Source organism: Phyllostomus discolor, chromosome X (genome assembly GCF_004126475.2).
Source record: "Phyllostomus discolor isolate MPI-MPIP mPhyDis1 chromosome X, mPhyDis1.pri.v3, whole genome shotgun sequence".
NCBI classification, from domain to species: domain Eukaryota; kingdom Metazoa; phylum Chordata; class Mammalia; order Chiroptera; family Phyllostomidae; genus Phyllostomus; species Phyllostomus discolor.
Genome location: NC_050198.1, coordinates 33,422,801 through 33,444,562, shown reverse-complemented (window position 1 = coordinate 33,444,562; position 21,762 = coordinate 33,422,801). Strand labels below are relative to the sequence as shown.

At 42.4% G+C, this 21,762-nt stretch overlaps 1 protein-coding gene and 1 pseudogene across 2 annotated transcripts in view; one reads left to right on the top strand and one right to left on the bottom strand.

The window, feature by feature from the left end:
• Positions 1-827: 827 nt before the first annotated feature.
• LOC114505707 lies at positions 828-1,933 on the bottom strand (annotated as a pseudogene).
• A 3,212-nt stretch (positions 1,934-5,145) lies between these two features.
• SHROOM4 (shroom family member 4) overlaps positions 5,146-21,762 on the top strand; it is a 262,555-nt gene continuing 245,938 nt past the window's right edge. For both annotated transcript variants that reach the window (XM_036017050.1, XM_036017049.1), the window contains exon 1: positions 5,146-5,579. In XM_036017050.1, coding sequence (XP_035872943.1) covers positions 5,463-5,579 — 117 coding nt within the window. In that variant the 5' untranslated portion in view covers positions 5,146-5,462. The remainder of the gene's footprint in view (positions 5,580-21,762) is intronic.

Genomic DNA, 21,762 nt, shown 5'->3' with positions numbered 1-21,762 from the left:
AAAACAGTATGGAAGTTATTAAAGAGATTAAAAATAAAACTACCATATATTTCATCAATCCTACATCCAGATATTTACCCAAAAGAATTTAAATCAGGATCTAGAAGAGATATTTGCACTCCTGCATTCACTGCATCATTATTCAAAAAAGCCAAGAGGTAGAAACAACCTAAATGTCCATTGACCAACAAATGTATAGAGAAAACATGGCATATACATATTATGAAATAATATTTGGTCTTAAAAATGAAGAAAATACTGTCATATGCTACAACATAGATGAACCTTGAGAACATTATGCTAAGTGAAATAAATTAGTCTCAAAAAGCACAAATACAGCATGATTCCAGTTATATGAGGCATCAAAAGTAGTCAAATTCATAGAAGCAGAAAATAGAATGGTGGTTGCCAGGGGCTGGGGAGAGGTAGAAATGGGTATTACTATTCAAGGGGTGTAAAGTTTCAGTCATTCAGATGGAAAAGTTCTAGAGACCTGCTGGACCACATTTGTGCATGTAGTTAACAATACTGTGCTGTACACTTAAAAATATGTTAAAAGAATAGATTTCACGTTATGTTTGTGTGTTTTTTAACCAAATGTAAAAAAATGTATTTTTTACTACAGTAAGGATCCTGAAGCTAGGGTCGATAAGCCTCAGACCAAATTGTATATAACATTGGGAGATCATGTGAGGCCTTCTAGGAGAGAGATAGTGTAGCTTTCACTAGGATCTCTAGAGTCCTCAATTCAGAGAAGCTCAAGGTACTGTCATGAGGAATATTATATTCAAATTTGGGTTTACAAAGGATTCATTTAAGAAAGTTTATTTTTCTTTAAAAATAATTTATTCAGTTGTGATCACAAGGTACAGGAATGTGCAAGGGTGATGCCTGTGACTCTGTGGCTGGCAGCCCCAGGCTGTGTATCTCTAAGTTCCCTTGTCCAATACCAAGTTTTTCCTGTCTCCACATTCACTTACATCCTAATGGCTGCAGGGTATGGTATCTGACAGTGTGGAAAGTTAAACTTGAGTTCCAACTCACTGATAACTACTGAAAAGGAACTAGCTGTTTCAAGTGTTGGTTTCCCAAAACTGTCATGAACAAGTAGATCACAGTACATCCAGAGTCACATATGTGTTTTAAAAGATGTTTCTTAAACAGCAGTGACTAAGGCCCTTTCTGTGTCCCCAGCCTTCTAAGGCTCAGGGTGCCCGTGGCCCTGGAACAATAGCCCCTGGCAGTCCCCCGCATCCTACTGCAGTGATGGAGAAAGGGCAGGCTAGGCCAAGCATGAGGAATTAACAGTCAATTTTATTGGGCTCAGAATAGGAGTCCATGAGTCTTGAAGACCTCTGTGTATTTGTCAGTTTTCTTCTCCACTTCTTTTCCTCCTGTTTCCATAGCCTCATGAGCTGCTTTTACTTCCGGTAATGGATCTTGGCCTTCTCCTTCCTCTTTTCCTCCAGAGTGGTTGTGACTGCCTCACACTGCCAGCCAACCTCATGGGCCAGGTAGGCAAACTTCCATGTAGGCTTCAGACACACCATTGTGAGGCCTACAGGGACTGCCATTCGCTTTTTCTTGTCATAGGGTGGCAGGATCCCATCAAACCCCTTGAGGCAGGCTACCTGGCCTCACTTGCCCTTGTGGGGCAGCATGGGTCACACGGTCCATCAAAGATGCACGGGGGGCCTCGAAAGTGGTAAGGGCCCCATGGTGGGGTAGTGTTCATTAGCTTATGGAGGAAAGCCAGGTACTTCATCTTGTTTCTGTAAAAATTGCCAGAAATGTTGATGTCCTCACAGTGCACCACCACCACCTTCTGGCCTAGCAGCACCTGCTTAGCCAGGATTGCCTCCAGTAGGCCCAGGAGAGGACCTTGGCCATTGAACACCAGCACTTGCCCCTCTGCCATCTTCGGCAGCTGCCTGGGAAAGCCTAAGAAAGTTTTTTTCTTTTAAGAAAAGTTCAGAAAAGAACTGATATTTCAGTCTTCTTTCTCCCCAAAAGATAAACTGGTCAGTAGCATTCTAATGAAAAAAAAAGTCTTCACGAGGATGTTATTTTTTTAATGAAGTACAAGTAAACAAACTTTTTAAATTTCTCTTTCCTGTTTCTGCTGACTGGCCATTTGCCTACCTTCTCTATCTAATCCTTTTTTAAACCTTTTGTGATTCTTCTTGATTTTTAAATATTATATTAGCATAATCTAAGATTCTACCTAATTCCACATTTTCACATCATTCTGATATCCTTGAGTGAGATTATCTACTCCAAATGGCTTAAACTATAATCCAATGTGTATTATCAATCACCATTCCGCTCTTAATGCAGAGTTTCCTATTTCTATCTGCCTACTGGACTTCCTACCTTTTTCCCCACATGCAAATTCATGTACTTTATGTGAACTCATTATCTGTTGGTCACGAGTGACTTCACACACACATAAACACAAGCACACATAAAGAAATACAGCCCTGGACTCTTCTCCATTGCTTTTTCACTTGGTTCATCTCCATCATCAAGCTTTTGTTTGTACATATACTATGTGTAGCCACTTGCCAGGAAGTAGTCACAAAATTTGCAAACTGTAGAGGAATATAAGAAATCAAATAGTTCAATCCCTTCAATTTACAGAAATGGGAATGATCTATCACACTGCAATTTAATGGCAGAACCAGATGAGAATCCAGGCGCCTCAAGTTCTACCCCATACCCTTTCCACTATATAATCATGCTCCCACTAAGTGTACTACTAGGAAAGAATGAGATCTATGCTAGTAGTGTTTATTGTTATCAGTAAGCAAGCAACATTATCTAGCCATCCTATGTTCAAAATGTCAACTTATGTGCTGTTAGCACCAGAGGCTAGGTAATTTATGTTCTTCTGCTATAATGATGAAAGGTAAACTGAAGAGTGCAACAAGGCATCAGCATGAAGTTAGTCTTGAAATGAAAATAGATTGTCTAAAGGCTAGCTCAGTGTTTACTTTCATAATAAGGTTGTGAGGGTTTTTACTTTTTCCTTATCAAAGTGTTTTCATATGTATTATTTTATTTTAGTCTCCAACAGGCCTGGGAGGTAGGTTGGTCAGGGCTTATTAGCTGAAATTTACAGATGAAGAAAATGAGATTGAAAACAGTTAGTTTAGTGATTTGCCCAAGGTCACCCATCTGGTTAGTGCCAAAGCCAGGGCTCACATGTGTCTCCTGTTTCCAAATCTCTTTCCTCTAGTCTAGACACATAATTCTAGTAGACCCTGAGTGATGACTGCATATCCTGTGAACTGAGCTTTACAGATTTCAGTATGCTGATACTGAAATATGCTGAGTTCTAGCAAGTGACAATCATAGAGAAAGGAGTCTTACCCCCAAAAGAAAAAGAAAGAGTCCTGGCTGGTGTGGGTCAATGGATTGAGCACTGCTCTGCAAACCAAAGAGTCACCGGTTCCATTTCCAGTCAGGGCACATGCCTGGGTTGTGGGCCAGATCCCCAGTGTGGGGGTGCATGAAAGGCAATCACACACTGATGTTTCTCTCCCTCTCTTTCCCCCTCCCCTCTCTCTAAAAATAAATAAAAGAAAAGAAAAAGAAAAATGCTGAGTTTCAAAATGGGACAGAGCAACTGAATGTTGTCATAGGTTGACACACAATCAAGAATCAACAAGCTAAAATGCCATTTTCTCAAATTTTGTGCTTTCTAGTAGGGGAAATGAAAAAAAAGTTCATAATCAAAATTATTTTTGCAGGTCTAAAAGTCTAAAAGATTCAAGGTGTTTTCCCATTGGATTAATCTCACGAGTTTTAAAAAGTGGGCTATAGACACTCAAACTGCTGTTTTATTAAAGAAAACTCAGGTCAGCATCATATAATTAAGACAGTCTAGAAGGCAGAAAAGAAAGGACTGGGGGAGGGAGGGAGGAAGGGAGGGATGCCTGTGAAAGAATTTTCAGTGGCCTGCTGGGGCACACAGCAGGCTGAAGTGTGTTGAAGAGGCAGTGACAGGTAAGGAAATGGAAGAAGAAAGTGGAAACCTTGTCTACAGAAAGCTAACTGTGGAAGGAAGTGTGCCATAGTGTGCTCCTTGGCAATGAGAAAGAAGCTGCATACGAAGAGGGCAAGGGGCTAAACAGGCAAGAGAGAGTGGGAACATTCTGTTGAGTCACAACTGAATTGTCAAAACTTTCCCTGCTAGTGTGAAGCCCTTTAAAAACTCACTGCCTTCAAGTGGGTCCAAGAAAGGATGCCCTAGAGAAGGATGGTAACCTGCCCAGGTCAAGAATGAGAAATCAACATAAGATTTAGTAACGAATTTGCTTTTCAAGACTAATACTGTGGGTATTTGTGTGTGTGTGTGTGTGTTTGCGGAGGGGGGTTTGTCCTATTCTAAAAGCCCAGTTCAGAAACTACAGCCTCAAGCATAAACAGATGAGCAGAGATGTTGTGGGCTCTGCCCAAAAGCTGATTCTTTCAAAAGGCACAACATTGTTAATTGGCCAGCTTATCAATGGGTGCTCTTTCCTGTAGGTTTGTTTAGGAGTGGAAACAATACTGCCAGTCATAAAGTTTGCCGATTCATGGCTTGGTCATCTCAGTGGGGCAAGTGTAAGGCCGTGCCAGGAACTCCAGATGACGGGAACATACACAGTGCTACCCATAGCCGCCAGAGCTGAGCTGGGTGCGGCTGAGCCCGGGCAGGGGGCATCCTCAAAACGCTTCTTTATTTAAATTGTGCTCCGGGGCAATGTTTCACAATGACCCCACACACCTAGTGCAGACGCACACAGCAGCGTACACACACAGCCCCACTGTGTTCGCTGGCCTACTTGCTTTAATTTCCATCCCTCCAGGCAAGATCCACAAATTAGCAGCCTTATAACCCTCCTAGGACATGGTTCTCGGGACCTTTAACAGAAAAAGGCAGAGAAACAAGAACACACTAATCGGGAAACCAGTGTTTCAGCCCACTCGGCCACGAGGGCCATCCACATTAACGACTTTCACCTCCCCTCGCCTCTGCTGGCTGGAAGGGCGGGGAACACGGCAGTAAGGAGGAGGACCAAAGTGGGGGCCAGCTTGAGAGAAACAATGTAACAATTGATGTGAAGCCTCGCCTTGCTCCCACTCCCCAGCGATCCTATAGGCGAGGTCCCAGTGACTGCCCCTTCTTATTGCTCCGTTTTCTTGTCCATTACACGCCATCCCTCCGCCTCTCCTTCTTTCTTTTCTTTTCTTTTTTCCCCCTTCTCCTTTCCCCCCTTTCTCCCCCTTTCTCCAACTCCGTGTCATTTCCTCCTCGCACTCGCTCTCCGCGGAGCGTCTCCAGCCGGGAGAGTAGGCGGAGCAGGGTGGTGCGGGGTGGCGCAGCGCTGGAGGGCGCTAGTAGCGGAGCAGCTGGGGGCGGAGGCAACGTAGCCCCTGCGGGAAAGGAGCCCTGCGGCGCCTGAGCCGAGTGGAGGATGGAGAACCGACCTGGGTCTTTCCAGTACGTCCCTGTGCAGCTACAAGGGGGGGCGCCCTGGGGCTTCACCCTTAAGGGGGGTCTGGAACACTGTGAACCGCTCACAGTGTCGAAGGTAAGAACTGGCGGCTCTGTCCCAGCGGTGCCCAACTTTGAATGGGCAAACGCGTATACAGGCTGTTGTGGGATGGGCCCTCAGACCAACTTTAAAACTTGGCTTGGGCTGAGGGTTGAAAGCCCCTTGTGGCGCATTAGCAGCAAGGGGGGCTCGCCCCACCAGCCCAGGCACAGACACCCCTTAAGGGTGGCGGGAGCACGGCTGGCCTCGGGCTAGAGCCCTGCACGCAGACATTCTTAGGAGGCTCTGGGGCAGTTTTTGCTCTTCCACCTCGGGGCGGCTACACCCCTCAGTTTGACTGGAGGAAGTGGTGGCTGGTGGGGGTTTCTCCTTAGAAGTTATCGTGCCCCTGCGGGACTTTGAGGGGCTGACGGGACAGGCAAGGCGGCTTGGCAGCTTTCTCAGCAGAGGTGGCCCTTGGTCGACTGGCGGGCCATCCTATCTGGGCAGGTTGCAGGGCGAGGGTCTGTTGTGGGAACGGAGATGAGGCATTGGTGGCTTTCGTCAGCCTCACTTCCCACGGCTGGCCGGACGCGCGCACATCCATTCAGCTGGTGGGGCGTTTCTCGCGCCGCTTAAGTTTGGCCTTTCCCCCCCTCCCGAGTCCTGTCCCAGCGCCAGAGAGATTTCCTGCACGTTGAGAAGTGTGGAGGAAAGTTTTGCGCCATGGAGCGCAGCTGTGCTGTAGCTGCTGCTGCTGCTGCTGCTGCTGCCGCCGCCGCCGCCGCCGCCAGGGTTTGTTTGTTTTAGGAGGCTGTGATCTGCTGGAAGCCAACTTGCAGCTGAAGACCAGGGAGAGGAGCTCTCCCAAGCGCTCCAGAACCCCCAAAGCGAGCCATTCCTCGTAGGGGTGAGGGTGAGGGGCCGCTGGAGCTGTTACTGGGAAGAGAGATTTGTAGGACAACTCACCTTGAGGAGCCAGATGGCCAAGTAAAGGAACTTCATGTATCCCATTTTTTTTTGTTTTTGTTTTTGTGTTTCTCTTAAATGCTCAAATTTGAAAAGCCTTTCCAACTCTCTGACATTGCAGTTAAGGCTGTAGGTGTGGGTTTGGGCTGGAGATAGAAAGATGTGGCTTCTCAGCAGGGAACAAATGTCACTTCTTTTTTGGCTTTTTAACGTAGGTCATGTCTCAGCAGGAGCGAGAATTCCGCCCCCCCCTTATCCTGTGCTACTTTTGCATTGCATTGGAGCTGCTGGTTAATTTGTAGTGTAGGGATCCTTCAGGCCTTGGAGCCCACACTCTTAGCAACCCTGGGATGTTGCCATAGAGTGTACCAATCAGCTTAAGCAGTCTGAGGTATGCTGAGGCAAAATTTTGAGGAGCTGTTGGGGAAACCTGAGATCTTTAGCCTCCCCCAACACCAATAACCAGCCCAAATCCTCACCCCCTATACTAGTAATGTATTTCTAATTTCTAACCAGGCTGAGATGCCTTTGTAACCCACTGTCATACCTCTTCCTAAGGCACTGCCCTCCAGTATTCTCTGTAGGGGGGGTAATATGCTTTTCCTTAAACAAAAACTCTCACCTCCATTGGAGAGGGGAATCCTGGCCTTCAGGAATTTCTTCTAATCAAACTCCTCCACCCCCTCCCCCTTTCCCATCAAGGTCACAACTGGCTATGTAGCCCTCCATGGTCTGGCAGTTCCTCTCTTTCTCTACTTACACCACCCACAGAACTTCCACAGTTTGCCTAAACAACCATTTTGGAGAGGTCATTTTTGCCCTTTGCCCAGGTCTGACCCATCCTGAGAAGCACCCCAGAGAGTGCTTGCTGCTGTGTTGATGGATTGTTTTGTGTGCCAGGACTAGCATGGCAGGGGGTGTTACTAGGTATGGGGCAGCCAGCAATTTGTGGTCGGTCTGGCTGGGGGATTATTTGAGGGTAGATGAGGGTTTCTTAGACAGCCTGCTGAGGAAGTGATTCGTGTGTTGACAGCAGAGTGCTTTTAATGATTCCTTTTTCGCTGAATGTACAGTTGACCCCTATTGTACGAAGGCTCATTATTACATACATTTGGAGAGGCAGAGGGTAAACTCATTTCTCCCATCCCTCCCAAATATTCTGGCTCCTTACAGTGAAATCCAGCTATTATACCCTGGTTAGCCCCAACATTATATAAAGGGGCCATAGCATTTTTTAAGTGTAGTGATTGCCTGTGTTTTTTTTTTTCTTGCCAATATACTCTGTGGCACATTTCATTAACACCCTTTTCATTTTTCTATCTTAGTTTTGCTTCCCCTTAGGCTTCAGAACAATACAGATTTCTTCTGGAAAGTAGCCTCGGTCTGCACACACTGGTGGAGATGGGATAGAAGGGCATAGAAAGAGAAACACACTGGTAGATCAAAAACTTGGGTTCCAATCCTTGTTCTGCTACTCACTACCTCTGGGATTCTGCATACCTCACTTGCTCTCCCTAGGCTAAGACTATGATGATCTAATAACCAACCTTTTATGCTAGTTCTGGCCCTTTTTGCCTCAGAAGGGTTGCAGACTGAGGATGATGGTGCTTTGATCCATTTGGACACAGGGTTACTGTTTATAGTGTGTTTCCACATCCTTTATTTCATTAGCCTCTTACAGCCACCCTGTGAGAAAGTCAGGGAAGGTTGCGGAGAAACTGATGGAAAAACTGAGGTCGTGATGCACTGAGTGGCTTGCCTAAGTCTATCATATGATGAGTCAGTGGTACGCTCCAAGTCTATCATATTTTCTACTTCTTGGGAAGTTTTTTATTCTCTGGTAGTTCTGGAGTTTGTAAAGGGGCATGGGGCAATATTGTTTAGGTCCGTATACAGTCTTGGCAGCCTCCCACACCAGCCACCCATTCTGTACTAGCCTGTGGTTCCACACTAGGCGAGGACTGGGTTGCAGACACTTCGTGATGAAGCCTGGGCTCAGGGAATAGGAGAGGATTATTTAGATGATTCCAAGTACTTGTGATGATCTCAGGTCAGGCAGAGATGGAAGTAAAATACAAGAATGATGGTTGGAAATGGAGAACCTCCTTTGGTGCCATGGGGAAAAAAACCAAAAGTGATTTGGGTCTGGGTGGTATGGCATACATGCTTGGAGATAGCTTGTAGAAAAGATGGAGGCATCTTGGGAGTGGACAAATTTGAGAAAAGGTGACTAGTGAGGAAAGAGTGTATGCAGTATGAAAATCTACCTCATACAAGGTCTGTCCAGAAGGTATACAGGCAGGTAATATGAAAAATAGAGATATTTATTGAACAAGATACAAGAAACATTGTACATAGGACAATGGCGCCTTGGTCCCCTTCAAAGGAGACACCTTGGGACCTCAAACAGTTCTCTTAATCTCTATCAGGTGGCCCATCATATTTTTCCGAATTTCATTGACCATCTGAAATATCTTCCCTTTCAAAGTTGATTTTAGTTTTAGGAAAAGCCAGAAGACACACAGCACCAAATCTAGGCTGTATGGGGGCTGAGGCACCTGGGTGATTTGATGTTTTGCCAAAACACTGCATGAGACATGAAGCATGGGCAGGCATGTTGTCATGATGAAGCTTCCAATCACCAGTTGTCTATAGCTGCAGCCTTCTGAATTATCTGAATAGTTCCCATAGAGGAATGTTCAAGCTTAAAGCAAAATTTGGTGTAGATTCATTGCTCTACTCCCTCAGTCATTTTGAATGTGACAGCCACACAGTACACATGCTCACTCAATGGCGTCTACTGCCCCTACTGACTAGTTGTCACTATTCACATGTGCACATTCCAGTCCACTCTCCTTGGCTGCCAGGTTACATCAATGTCACACAAGCCATTCTTATATTAATAATGGCTGGAATTTTTCTGGACAGACCTTGTATTTGTCAAGGAAGAACATTTGGACTACAAAATGATTAGGTTGGAGAAGTCATCAATTCCTACCAGCTTTTGTGATTTCCCTGAATGTGGGGCATTCAGTTGCCCAAAGTTATGGAGATTCATTCAGTCTTTTCCTGACAATCAAGTGTAAAAAAAGAGGAAATGTTTTTAAAAAAAGCTTTTTTGATTAGCTCAAGTGTTAGAGGTTCTTTTTTTTTTTTTTGGTATGTCTCCTTTTGTTTTATTATTTTATTTTAATTTTATTTTAATTTTTTCCATTACTATTTAAGCGCGTCTTATATCCCCTCACCTCCTGCAATCATCACACTGTCATCCATGTCCATGAGTCCTTTTTCTTTTTTGTTCAATCCCTCAAACCCCAAACCTTCCCCTCTTAGCTGTCATCCTGTGCTCCATCTATGAGTCTGTCTTCAATTTTGCTTGTTAGTTCAATTTGTTCATAGATTCCACATATGAGTGAAATCATATGGTAGTTGTCTTTCTCTGACTGGCTTATTTCACCTAGCATAATGTTCTCCAAGTCCATTTATGAAAAGGGTAAACATTTCTTCTTTTTTATAGCAGTGTACTATTCCATTATACAAATGTCTCACAGTTGTTTTATCCACTCAGCAAATGTTAGAGATGGTTTATAATTTCCACATTGAAACATGACCCACAAGGGAACTGGGTCCATGACCTTGGTGTTATTAATTCCTTTTGTTGCTGTCTTTTTTCATTTCATGTTTTAGTGTTTATGCTATTACAGATGTCCCATTTTCCCCTTTTTGCTCCCCCTTTTCTCAGCCTACCCCCTCACTCCCACAGCCAATCCCCACACCATTGTCCACGTCCATGGGTACTTCATATATATTATCCCTTCACCTTCTTTCATCCAGTCCCCACCTCCCCTCTTATAGCCATCAGTCTGTCTCATGATTCTATGCCTTTGATTCTATTTTGCTTGATAGTTTATTTTGTTCATTAGATTCCTCTTATAAGTGAGATCATATGATATTTGTCTTTTACCAACTGACTTATTTCACTTAGGACAATAGTGTCCAGTTCCACCCATACTGTCACAAAAGGCAGGAATTCCTTCTTTTCTTTTGCTGCATAGTATTCCGTTGGATTAATGTACCACAGTTTTTTGATCTACTCACCTACTCATGGACACTTAGGCTGTTTCCAGCACTTGGCTATTGTAAATAGTGCTGCTATAAACATAGGGATGCATAAATTCTTTTGATTTGGTGTTTTGTGAGTCTTAGGATATATTCCCAGTGTGTGTTTTATACTACCTCATTGACTAAGGGAGCCCATCTGGATGAAGTGGGGATTGTCTTCTAATCAAATTTGTCTGTTTTGCTATCTAGGAGTCCCCCTGTACAGTATATACATCCATCTGTGAAGTTGGCTCCCTGCACTGGAAAAGATCCTCTTTGGAGATAGGTGACCTTTCCAAGGTTCTGGCACTAATGATTCTGCATCAATAGAGGCCTCTCAGAGGCCTCAGTGATTCAAATTGTATACTATTCTGTGTGTGTGTGTGTGTGTGTGTGTGTGTGAGAGAGAGAGAGAGAGAGAGAGAGAGAGAGAGAGAGAGAGAGAGAGAGAATGCTGAGCTATAGCAGAGCATAAGGTCCCTATACTCATTTTGTTATTGGAAATGTGCCGATATTGGCTAAGGATGGAGAAAAAAAGGTGGAGACCACTGTGGGGATGCAGGAAAAGGAGGAAAATAGGGTGTGTGTGTAGGGGGATAATACAAAGTAGAAGACAGGCCTACTCTACATAGTTGCCCTTTACCTGGTCCATTTTTTTTCTGGCACAGTGAAGGAAGTGGGGATTAGTTACTGCCCTGGAACAAAATTAGGTAGGATGAGCGAGTAGCCTAGAAGAGAAAGAAGCTTCACCTTCTATCCTTAATGTGCACTAATGTCTCTATATCATTTCATTCTTTCTAGACCCAAGTGTCTATTTGCATCAAAGATGATGTGAGAATGAATTGGGCAAACTAATACTGTTTTCTGGGGAAAATGGCAGGGCATGGTCTTTAAGTTGTTTTTAGCCCCTTCCCATCCCCACTGTGAGCATATTTCTAGAAAAAAAAAACACACAAAAAGGCAGTTGAGATTTTAAGAAGACATGGGTAAATTCAGATTAAGGCTCTCTTGTGGTTGGCAGTAAATTTGGCTGCAAGTTTGAGTTCTTGTTGGGTGCAGATGTCATGTTATATGAGAAATAATAGTTCCTGTGAACATTTTTAGCTGTGTTTCAGGCTGGTCCTACCCCCAGACCAGGGTTTGGCATTCACAATGGAACCTTCATGGGGTATACTTCTTGGGAGCTTAGTCCAGCATGGTTATTTACATGAATTCTCTCCTCCTCTCTGCCTCTTGAATCAGCAAAGATGTCTACTGCCTCACATCTTCAACTGCTATCCTTTCCCAGAATGTAGAAGACATTTGGGGATACAGGTAGGAATTAATCCAGAGCGATATAAAGAAAGTTGAAGGGAGGTAGAATAAGAAGGGCAGGTGTTATTTCTGGTAACCTCTGGTTGAACTTCAGGTACACACTACTTTTGGGCATGCTAGACTGTCATAATACACCTGGTACCATATTGAGATACACACAGATTTTCCCTGAAGTGAAAAAGGCAAAGCCTGTTAGAGGGTTTTCCATCATCAAAACCTCAGACAAAAAAAATAATTCAACTCTAGCTAGAAGATACTTGAGTGCTGTCCCTTAAAAAATTAAAATGGTCTATCCCCTTGCTTTTTCCAACCCCCTCCCAGAATTTTTTAAAAGAGATTTGAGATTGGTGTTTATAGAGTGATTTTCTGGAGGGATCACCACAGTTTTTATAGTTAGGCTTCTTCAGAACTGGGGGGGATGAGGTAGGGAAAGGATGCTGACCCATCTGAGAAAAGTTAATGAACAGCAGAAATCAAGTGAAAGACTGCTGTCACTACCCCTCTATGTGCTTACACATGTGCACACACACACACACACACACCTACCCCCACCCAAAGCAGACTCAACTCAGGGCTGTTAATCTAATGCTGTTCTTGGAGGACACCTAGAATCACAGATTCTCAGAGTGAGGAGGACCTTTTGAAAGTCAGCTCATCTTAGTCTTAACTAACCTATGAGCCTCTGTGTAGTAGCGCTGAACTTATTCTCTTCTGGTCATGGGGGAGCTCACTACCTTATTAGCTAGTCCATTTCACTGTTGGAAAATTTTGACTATGGACAGCTTTTTCTTTAATAGGAATCATTCTGCAATCATTCTCCCTCTACCTACCATCTGTGGGTCCTAGCTCTACTTTCTGGGACCACACTGTCAGGGGTGCTTTCTGTGTCTCAGGAAAGCCTTTGGGAGGTCTAAAGACAAAAACTGTGCCCCCTTGTTTCACTTTTCTAGACTAAAGTGTCGTAGTTCTTTCAGCTGTTGAGATCTAGTCTCCACTCTGGTTTCATCCTCCCATTCTGGATACACTCCAGCCTGTCCATGTTCCTCTTGAGTTATGGAGCCTACAGCTGAATACAGTGTCTGAGAAGAGTCTGACCAAAGTTGAGTAGATCATTATTTTAAAAAAATACAGCTGAGTCCATGCCACGTGAAGATCCTGTGTCGAGCAAAGCCTTTTAGTGGAGGTATCTGTGCTGTTGTTAAGACATACCTGCACAAGGACTCTGCATAGGCATATGGAACCGCTGCATAATAAATTTGGGAGGGAAATATTTAATCTCTTATTATTGAATTAGAATTTCCCCTAGACCTGCTCCTAGCCCAGGTCAGCCTTGGGAAAAGTTTTCTAAGGAAGATAAGAGAGAGAATATAAGTCCTGGATGCAAGGAGCAAATATGTTTATACAAAGTACAGAGAAGGAATTTGTATAATAGAAGAAGAAAGTAGCATTTAATGGATAGTGTCAAAGTCAGACTCTAAAACATCAGATTTAATTTATTTTATTTTTTCCCAACTGCTGGCTTGGAATTTGTAGGAGTAACCTCTTTAAACTTAATTTTCCCCCTTTGAGAAAAGTATGTGTCTCTAAGATTGAAGATGTTGCCCTGGCTGGTGTAGCTCAGTGGATTGAGTGCGGGCTGCGAACCAGAGTGTCTCAGGTTCAATTCCCAGTCAGGGTACATGCCTGGGTTGCAAGCCATGACCCCCAGCAACCGCACATTGATGTTTCTCTCTCTCTCTCTCTCTCTCTCTCTCTCTCTCTCTCTCTTTCTCTCTCCCTTCCCTCTCTAAAAATAAATAAATAAAATCTTAAAAAAAGAAATAATCTTACCTTAAAAAAAAAAAGATTGAAGATGTTGACCATATGTGACATATAATCAGCCTCCAACTTACAGAGCACCTATGTAGGAATTTAGACAGAAGTTTCTGTCCTCAATTCCTGTCAGATATTTATCTCCCTGAACATTACCAATGACACTGACTGTAAAATCTGCCGATGCTGCCATCCCTGGGTTCTGAGGTCTTCTTTCTGTACCTGGAATACCTACAAGAGTCACTCCTCCTGGAGTTCTTGCACCCATGGCTTCATTTCTCCATGTCCTCATATCTACCAGTTTGTCACCAGATTTGGGCAAATAAATACCTTTTCTTGCTACTAAAGGCCTGATGAGGAGTATATTAGAGTGGAACTTAATCGTCATTATTATTAAAGGATGAGAAGCCTGGAGAAGAGGCAATATTCAGAACATATGTTCCATTGACACAATGTTTTTGGTAATAGCTAGGTTCAGAACAGTTTGGAAAGGCCTATTTAATCCATAGTGTATAGCCAATATAATTACAGAATCCAACCACCATTCACCATATTCTGTCTATAGGAAACTGTATTTAAAGCTCCAACTGCTTATTTACAAATGGTATTCTTGGAAAGCAATTCATTCATAAGTTAGGAACAAGTGCTCTCAATATCTCTTATATAGATCTGGGTGGGTTTGAAGTTTCTACTACTATCTGAGCCAAAAATGCTCATATCCATGAGTGTGTGTGAACACAGTGTATGCATGGTTAAATTTCTTTCTGAAACTGAACTCCAAGTTTACCTGAGTTATCTTATTATCAGCAATATACCCTTTTATGTTGCTTATTTGGTACCTAGATCACTGTCAGCTTCTGTGGAGCCAGTATTTTATTCCTTGTACTCCCTTAAAGAACCCCCTTCAGACAGACTTCAATTAAATCATTAATGGATGAGTTGAGATATTATTTTACCTGGGTAAAAATTGTGTTGGAGTAGAGCACAGGTGGCAAACACAAGGCCTGCAGGCTGAATACAACCCTCCACCTTGTTTTATCCTGCCCAGCACCTTGTTTCTACCCAGTGGCAGCACCAAGCTCTTGCTTAACTGTTAAGGAGTAGTTACATTTATACAGTCCTAAAGTTACATTTGGCCCTTCGAAGGCAACCGCGAGGCTGATGTGGCCCCTGGTGAAAATGAGTTTAATACCCCTGGAGTAGAGGGATGGGGTAGAGGTTTGTCTCCTTGAAACCCTTTGCCCCATCCAGTATAAATAGGCCAAGTGTAAAAGACATTAGTTTTGCAAGGGATGATCCATTCTTTCTCACATTATACTGGCATGTTTACTTAGGCAGCTAGCCATCCTGACTGGGCACTGAAGTTGCAAGGATCAAGAAGGTTTCTCAAAGTAACTAACCCCTCCCTTTTGACTTCACCTCTGGTCCTACTCTTATGGTGTGAGTCTGTAACTATGTTATGTCACAGGGTGAGCACTGCCTAATAGCAACAAAGACACATTTTCAATGCATCCAAGTTATCCTTTCTGCCTTTGATTCCCAGCCCCCAAACATCAGCATCAGTTGCTTGAAGCTTGCCTACATTTTGGACTGTCTCATTCATGTCTCATTGCCTCTTTCTTCATTCATTGGCTGCCCTGTCCTCTGTCTAAAACCCAACTTTTTTTCTTCTTTGGTCACAGTGGACTTTTCTAGTCTGCTATACCAGCTTAGTCGCACTTGACTCAGCTATGCTTTCAGTGGAGGTGAGAGAAACTCACAGAATTAAGGTTGATAAAGTTTAAAAACAGCAAATTGATAACCAGATTAGAGGAAAATTCTTTCATGCTGTGTCTCTCTATCCTGTTTCAGTGGAGGACAAGACCTTTGTCACATTCCTTATACTCTGTTATCAACTTGCTGAATAAGCTTGGCATGTTACTTCACTTTTCTGTACCCTTCTGTTTCTTTTCTTACTGTCCATGGGACAAGCTTCTGCTTTATTGATGGATCACTAAGGCTTCCAGGATCCTTGCTTGGTCTAGGCTGTGAAAGTGTGAAGGTTGACTGACAGCAGGCAATTCTTACAGTGCATTGCTTTTCTCCACACTGCTTCCTATCTTTCCAGAAGTGGCTGTTTCCTAGTGGCTATATTCTCAGGGATGGCATATGGCATGGTCTGTTAACTTCCACTCAAGTCTTTTAATAATACATCTGCAAGGAATGTGGGAGGTGAGACTAATTTGACAGGATCAAGGGTTAAGCCCAGTGATGGACAGACCCTTTGTGATGTCTTCTGGCCCCCACACTAATGCCACTCAGTAGATTCCCAGCTGTATGGTTGTCTCTCTTCCTGGGCCTCTGGCAGGAAACTTTTGAATGGTTCTCCTATACTGCCTTTCACGGTTCATCAGAAATTGATTTTTCTTTTGGGGGAGGGGGTTGTGGTGAGATGAGGTAGAGCTGGGAGTAAATCTGGTTCAACTAGTTATTCTGGAAATAGGTTAGAGTCTCATGGCTGCAGCCCCATCTTTGCTTATGAGAAGTTGACATGCTAAAGTCTTGTCTTTGTTGGGCTGCCTTGCTATTTTCCACTTCTTTTTGTTTTTGTTTGATGTAAGTAAAAGCTCCTTTGAAAACTTCTGCAGGTAGGCAGCTTTTGATGGTGTATCACCTGACTGAGATGGTGAGTGATGACATCTTGCAGTCTGAGGGATAAGTGTCTGGTCTTGACTTTCATGTTATTTGGAGGATTTGACTTTGAGTTTGGAGCTCTGTGTCAATTCCAATTTGCAATCAGGGAATATCAAGACAACAGGCTGAAAAGTGGACCAGGCAAGGACCTGGATATTCCACTTGTGTGGATGTGCCTCACTGGGTGGAGGCAATGTAGTTTGGTTGGATCTCAGCACCCTCTTGAACCCAAAGTATGGTCATGGCCTAGATATGGTGGGATAGAAGAGGTACTGGACCTGCTATGTGGCAAATACCACTTCTTGCAGGTGTTTTACATATATTCCCATTTACTTTTTATAGTAACTCTCTGAGGTAGATATTGATGTCCCCATTGTGCTGATGAAGGGACTGAAGCCTGAGAAAAGTTAAGTAACAGATTCCAAGTCACACAGTAAGTAGAAGAGCTGCCACTGACATTTACTTCTGTTTGACTTCAAATCCAAGTCTCTTTCTTTAATACCATGTTTTCATAGGTGAAAGGAAGAAAGAGAGAGGGAGAACTGGATAAGAATATGAAGAGGGGTGGGGAAGAAATGAGAGAGAAATCAGAGAATTATAATTGAGTTAAAAAACTGGTATATTACCAATGTACCCCTTAGGGGTCAGGGTCAAAGGAAGGGTTTTTGATTTGTTTTGTTTAAATCTCAAATCAGAGTAAGAGGTATGAGCTTGGATTCAAAAGACCTAAATTTCAGTATTTGCTTTGTCAATAATTATTTATCTGTCATTGGGAAAGTCATTTCCCTCTCTGTGTCTCAATTTCCTCATTTGCAAAATGAATATAATAAAACTTGTACATTTTTTCCTGTGCAGAGGGAGATTGATTTTATCCTTTATCTCATGTAAATACTTGGTATGCATGTGATTTTAAAAAGAAATAACAATTGTACTTCAACAACAATAAAAAAATAACCAAATAAAATTTTAAAAAAGAAATAAAAAACATTCCACAGGTACCCCTTATTTTTTAAAGATTTTATTTATTTGTTTGTTTGTTTGTTTGTTTGTTTTTTAGAGAGGGGAATGGAGGGAGAAAGAGGGAGAGAAACATCAATGTGTGGTTGCCTCTCACCCTGCAACCTGACCCGCAACCCAGGCATGTGCCTCAGACTAGGAGTCAAACCTGGTGACCCTCTGATTCGTGGGTCGCCACTCAATCACTGAGCCATACCAGCCAGGGCAGTATCCCTTATTAAATATCAATTCTCTTAAGATAATTTTGAACTTAAAAAATTAAACTTCTGAAGTTACCAAATCACTGAGAGATATGTGAAATGACAGAGCACCTTTAATATGATGTCTCCTGCTGCTACCACAAGTTGGAAGACCAGACATAATTTCTGGCTAATGTCTGAATAGCCAGCAATTTGAAAGCCTATGCTAACCCTTGTTTGTCTCCTAAGAGCTCTCAATTAAGCCTCCAGTCAATCAGTCAACCCATTGGTCAACACATATTTGTTGAGCATTTTGTAAAGTACCTAACCCTAAACTAGAGAATTCAAGAGATAGCCACCATAGAAGACCTGTTCCCTGGAAGTGACAGTTTTATTGAAGAAAGGCACTACTACAAACCCAGGAAACAAAAACCTTAAAGTTCTGAAACCATGGGGTATAATCTAAGAGCAACATTTATTCAGTGAGAAGAGATTTCATTATAGGCTGATATGATTGAGTAGGCTGTGAAAAAATGAAGAATTGGATTTAGGCCTTGACGGATATATAGGATTATGTAGTTTAGGGAGGAAGAAAAGCATTCATTCTAGTTATTGTAAGTGCTGCATGTCCTAAAGACAGACAGGAGACTAAGATCAGTTGGTTCACCCCACAGTGAACTGACTAAGCATGAGCTCCCCAAGGTCAGGGGATATGTTGTTTGTTTAATTACTCACTTAACTCCTTCACTAAACTTACTGAGTACCTGTTTTAAGAGCTGAGTTATTCTTCTTAAGTCCTGTGAAACCAGCACCAAGCTCCATAACTGTCACTTTTATTTGTTTTCTAGCAAATACTTTCATAGTGTATATCCTGGGTCAGGCACTGGCTTTCTATTTTAACACATATGGACTCATTTATTAACCCCATTTTACAGAAGATAAATTGAGGCATAGAGAGGTTAGGTAACTTATTCAATGTCATATTGCTAGTGTGGCTGGATAAATGAATCAATGGATCTCTGCTTGATTGTTGCAGAGTAATAGGATGTGAAGGTGAATGACATGAGCCAGTTATTCTGAAGAACTCAGAAAACTGGGCTATAGAAAGCTTCAGGTTTGGAGTAGGTAGTGATTTTATTCTTTGGGAGATTAATGTGTTAAAAATAAAGCCCCTAGCACAGTACCAGCCACATAAGTGCTTCCATGAGGAAAGACCTGCATTGAACAATAAAAGACCACATTTTGAGGGAATCAGTCATCTTGGCAATGTGCTGACTGTTATACATTAGCAAGTTGCTAGAGGTTAGTGGAATACATACCAGTTGGATCTGAAGAAATGAAGGAGAGGTAGGAGTTAAAGGGGAATCCAGTATTTTTAACCTAGAAGGTTCTAAGTGGTGATGGGAATTGGGAGGGCTGGCCAGTTTTATTTAGTCCATTTTTGTATCTTTTGAGACTGAGGTGTCTGTAGAACAATCAAGTTATTTCAAAATAAAAAGGATTTTTTAAGGTCACTGATCAGTTAAAACAACAAATAATTATTTTAGGAACATAATGGTTAACATAAGACAACTTACTTATTGTCTGCTGATTGTTGTGAAAATTAGTTAATTGCCAGACAATCTCATGCCCTAACAGATATTGGAACAGGCCTGCATTGTTATTTAATCAGCTTTTCTGGTCATAGCTTGGTCTTGCTAGCCCCAATCTGCAGGATGCCTAGCCACCTCAGGTGTTACTGAATGAAGTTCTTTCTGTTTAACTTAGTACTTAGTACTTTAAGTACTTTAAGTGAAAGTCCAAAAATCAAACAAAAAATAGAAGAAACTGACACAAGGCCAAACTTCAGACATGACGCTTGTAATGTTAAAATGTTCTAGGTTGTGAAAAAACCTCAGTTGACTTGCCAAGATGTTTAAGGATTGTTTTCTCTATATGAAAAACACAATGTAGAGGCTTGGGAAACAAACCTCAAACCACTGGAGTTTCAAGTTTGTATTGCATTTTTGTTGTTGTAAGTTTGATACTCTGCATGGTGTAGTATTATTAATTTGTGAGTATCATTAGTATTTCTACAGTAGTATTGGTTCTTAAGTGTGACCTTTGAAAAAGCAATGTTAAACTTTCAAGTACTATTTACTTGCCTTCAGTGGTGTCCTTACCAAAATCTTATCCTGATTTTTATATTAAAATAAGGAGAAAATGGGGATTCTCTTCACAAATTCATTTCTTGCAAATTTGGGTGGAAAACATTGCTTTATTATTAAGATCCTTTTTGCACATTTGGACTGATTATCTGATCCAAACCCTAGGCCCAATGCCCTGCATACTTGCATGTAATTCTCAGAAAAGGTTAACTCTGTGTGCAGAAGGGCCTGGTGACCCTTCTCCTATCCCCATCCTTTTTAGATTTGCCTTCTAGATCCATTACTTATTTTGTGCAGCATCACCTGCCTTTCTGTATGCTGAAAAACTAAAATTCAGAATGATGTAAAGATGTGGGTGCTATGGGACTTGGTCTATTCACTCCTTCCCTAGCAAAAAGTGAGTTTTGTCTACAAAACTAATGGGCACAGGCTTACTTTACCTAACTGTTCTCTCTGACAAGGTGAAATAGCTTGTAATTTATGTTTAAAATTGATTTGAATATCTAGCTGCTGGGGGTATTTTTGTGAAAAAGACTACCTGAGTGTTCTGACTTTTAGAAGAACCAGCTTGCTAATGTCTCTCTGCTGTGTGAGCCCTGCTTGATGGGAGAATGATACTCTTCCCCTCTGGATGTAAAGGGTTAAATAAGTACTTTTCATATTTTCCCATGCCATTGGCTGGAGAAATGCACAGTGTTCTGAAACCTGCCCAGGCTCTGCACATACTGTATCTGCTCAAGGAGAGTTTTGGCTCTTAGCCCTTCTCAGCTCCATTAGGGTTCAGGTTACATCCCTCTACCCTTCTAGCCACTAATAAAAGCCAAAAGAATTAAGGATCAGGGAGAGTTAATTCCCACTACTAAGACCCAGGTAGGGCTCTTATACCTCTCATTCTGGCTTCTAGTTTGGAGCACTAATTTAAGGCTGAGCTCTAATCTAAGCCTATAAGTGACAGTGATCTGGAACAGACCCCAGAAAAGCACTTGACAATCAGGTTTTGCCCTATGCTGGCAGCTCTCTCTCTCTCTCTCCCCCTCTCCCTCTCCCTCTCTCCTCCTGCTCCTCCATTGAGCTCATAGAAGAGACCAGTGACCCAGGGGCCAAGCTGACTGATGTTATTACAAAAATGGAAATGGTGTATGTCCCTCTCTTCTAAACCAGAAGATTTGGATGAAGCTTCATTTTTTTAAGTCTCTGACCAACTGCAGTACATTAGGAGTCTCATTCAGAATAAGAAACATCATTGATATCTCACTCAACCTGAAAGAGATGCAAAGTAATGAGCTCTGAGATAGTGAGCTCAGACAGGGCAGCCTTGAAAGAGGATCTTGCAAAAGCTGGGACAGGCAGGAAGAAACCTCTGTCTGGAACAGTTATACTACTACAGTGGCCTTGTCAATGCTTTTCCTCCCTTTGATCATCCCCACTCTTCCCACTTAAAATTATTGAATGTCTCTCTGCTGCCTGTATTATAGAGCCCAAACTACTTCAGCTTAGTGTATGGACCATTCTCCATCTGACTCTAGTCTTACTTTCTAGAATTTCTTCCAGGACCTGAGTTTTCAGTCAGAATGGTTTCTTTTCTGCTCTCCAAACATATGTGGGAAACTCCTCATCCTGATGTTCTTTGAGTGGCTGGGCTTCAGATTGCATACTTAGAAGGCTTTCTTTTCTCTTCTCTGCTCCACCCAATTAGGCCTAACCTTCAAGCTCTAGCTCTAAGCCTCAGGGGCATCATCTCAGCTGGCTTCTCATATAACTAATTGCTCCCTTTTTGGAATTCTGGAATTCTGATTTTCTAGTAGAAATCTTTGGGTACTTTGGCTGCCTTGTGTCTGCCTTACTGGATGAAAATGTTCTAGAGGACAATGGCTACTATACCATCATTAACAAAGAACACAGAATGGACTCTCCATGATGATTAGCTGGAGGAGTAAAGAAAAAATTTCGTACTCAGTAATTGGTCATTCTCACCTTTCTACTTCCTATCCCAAATTAGAAGATATGACTTGAAGAGTTGGATATACT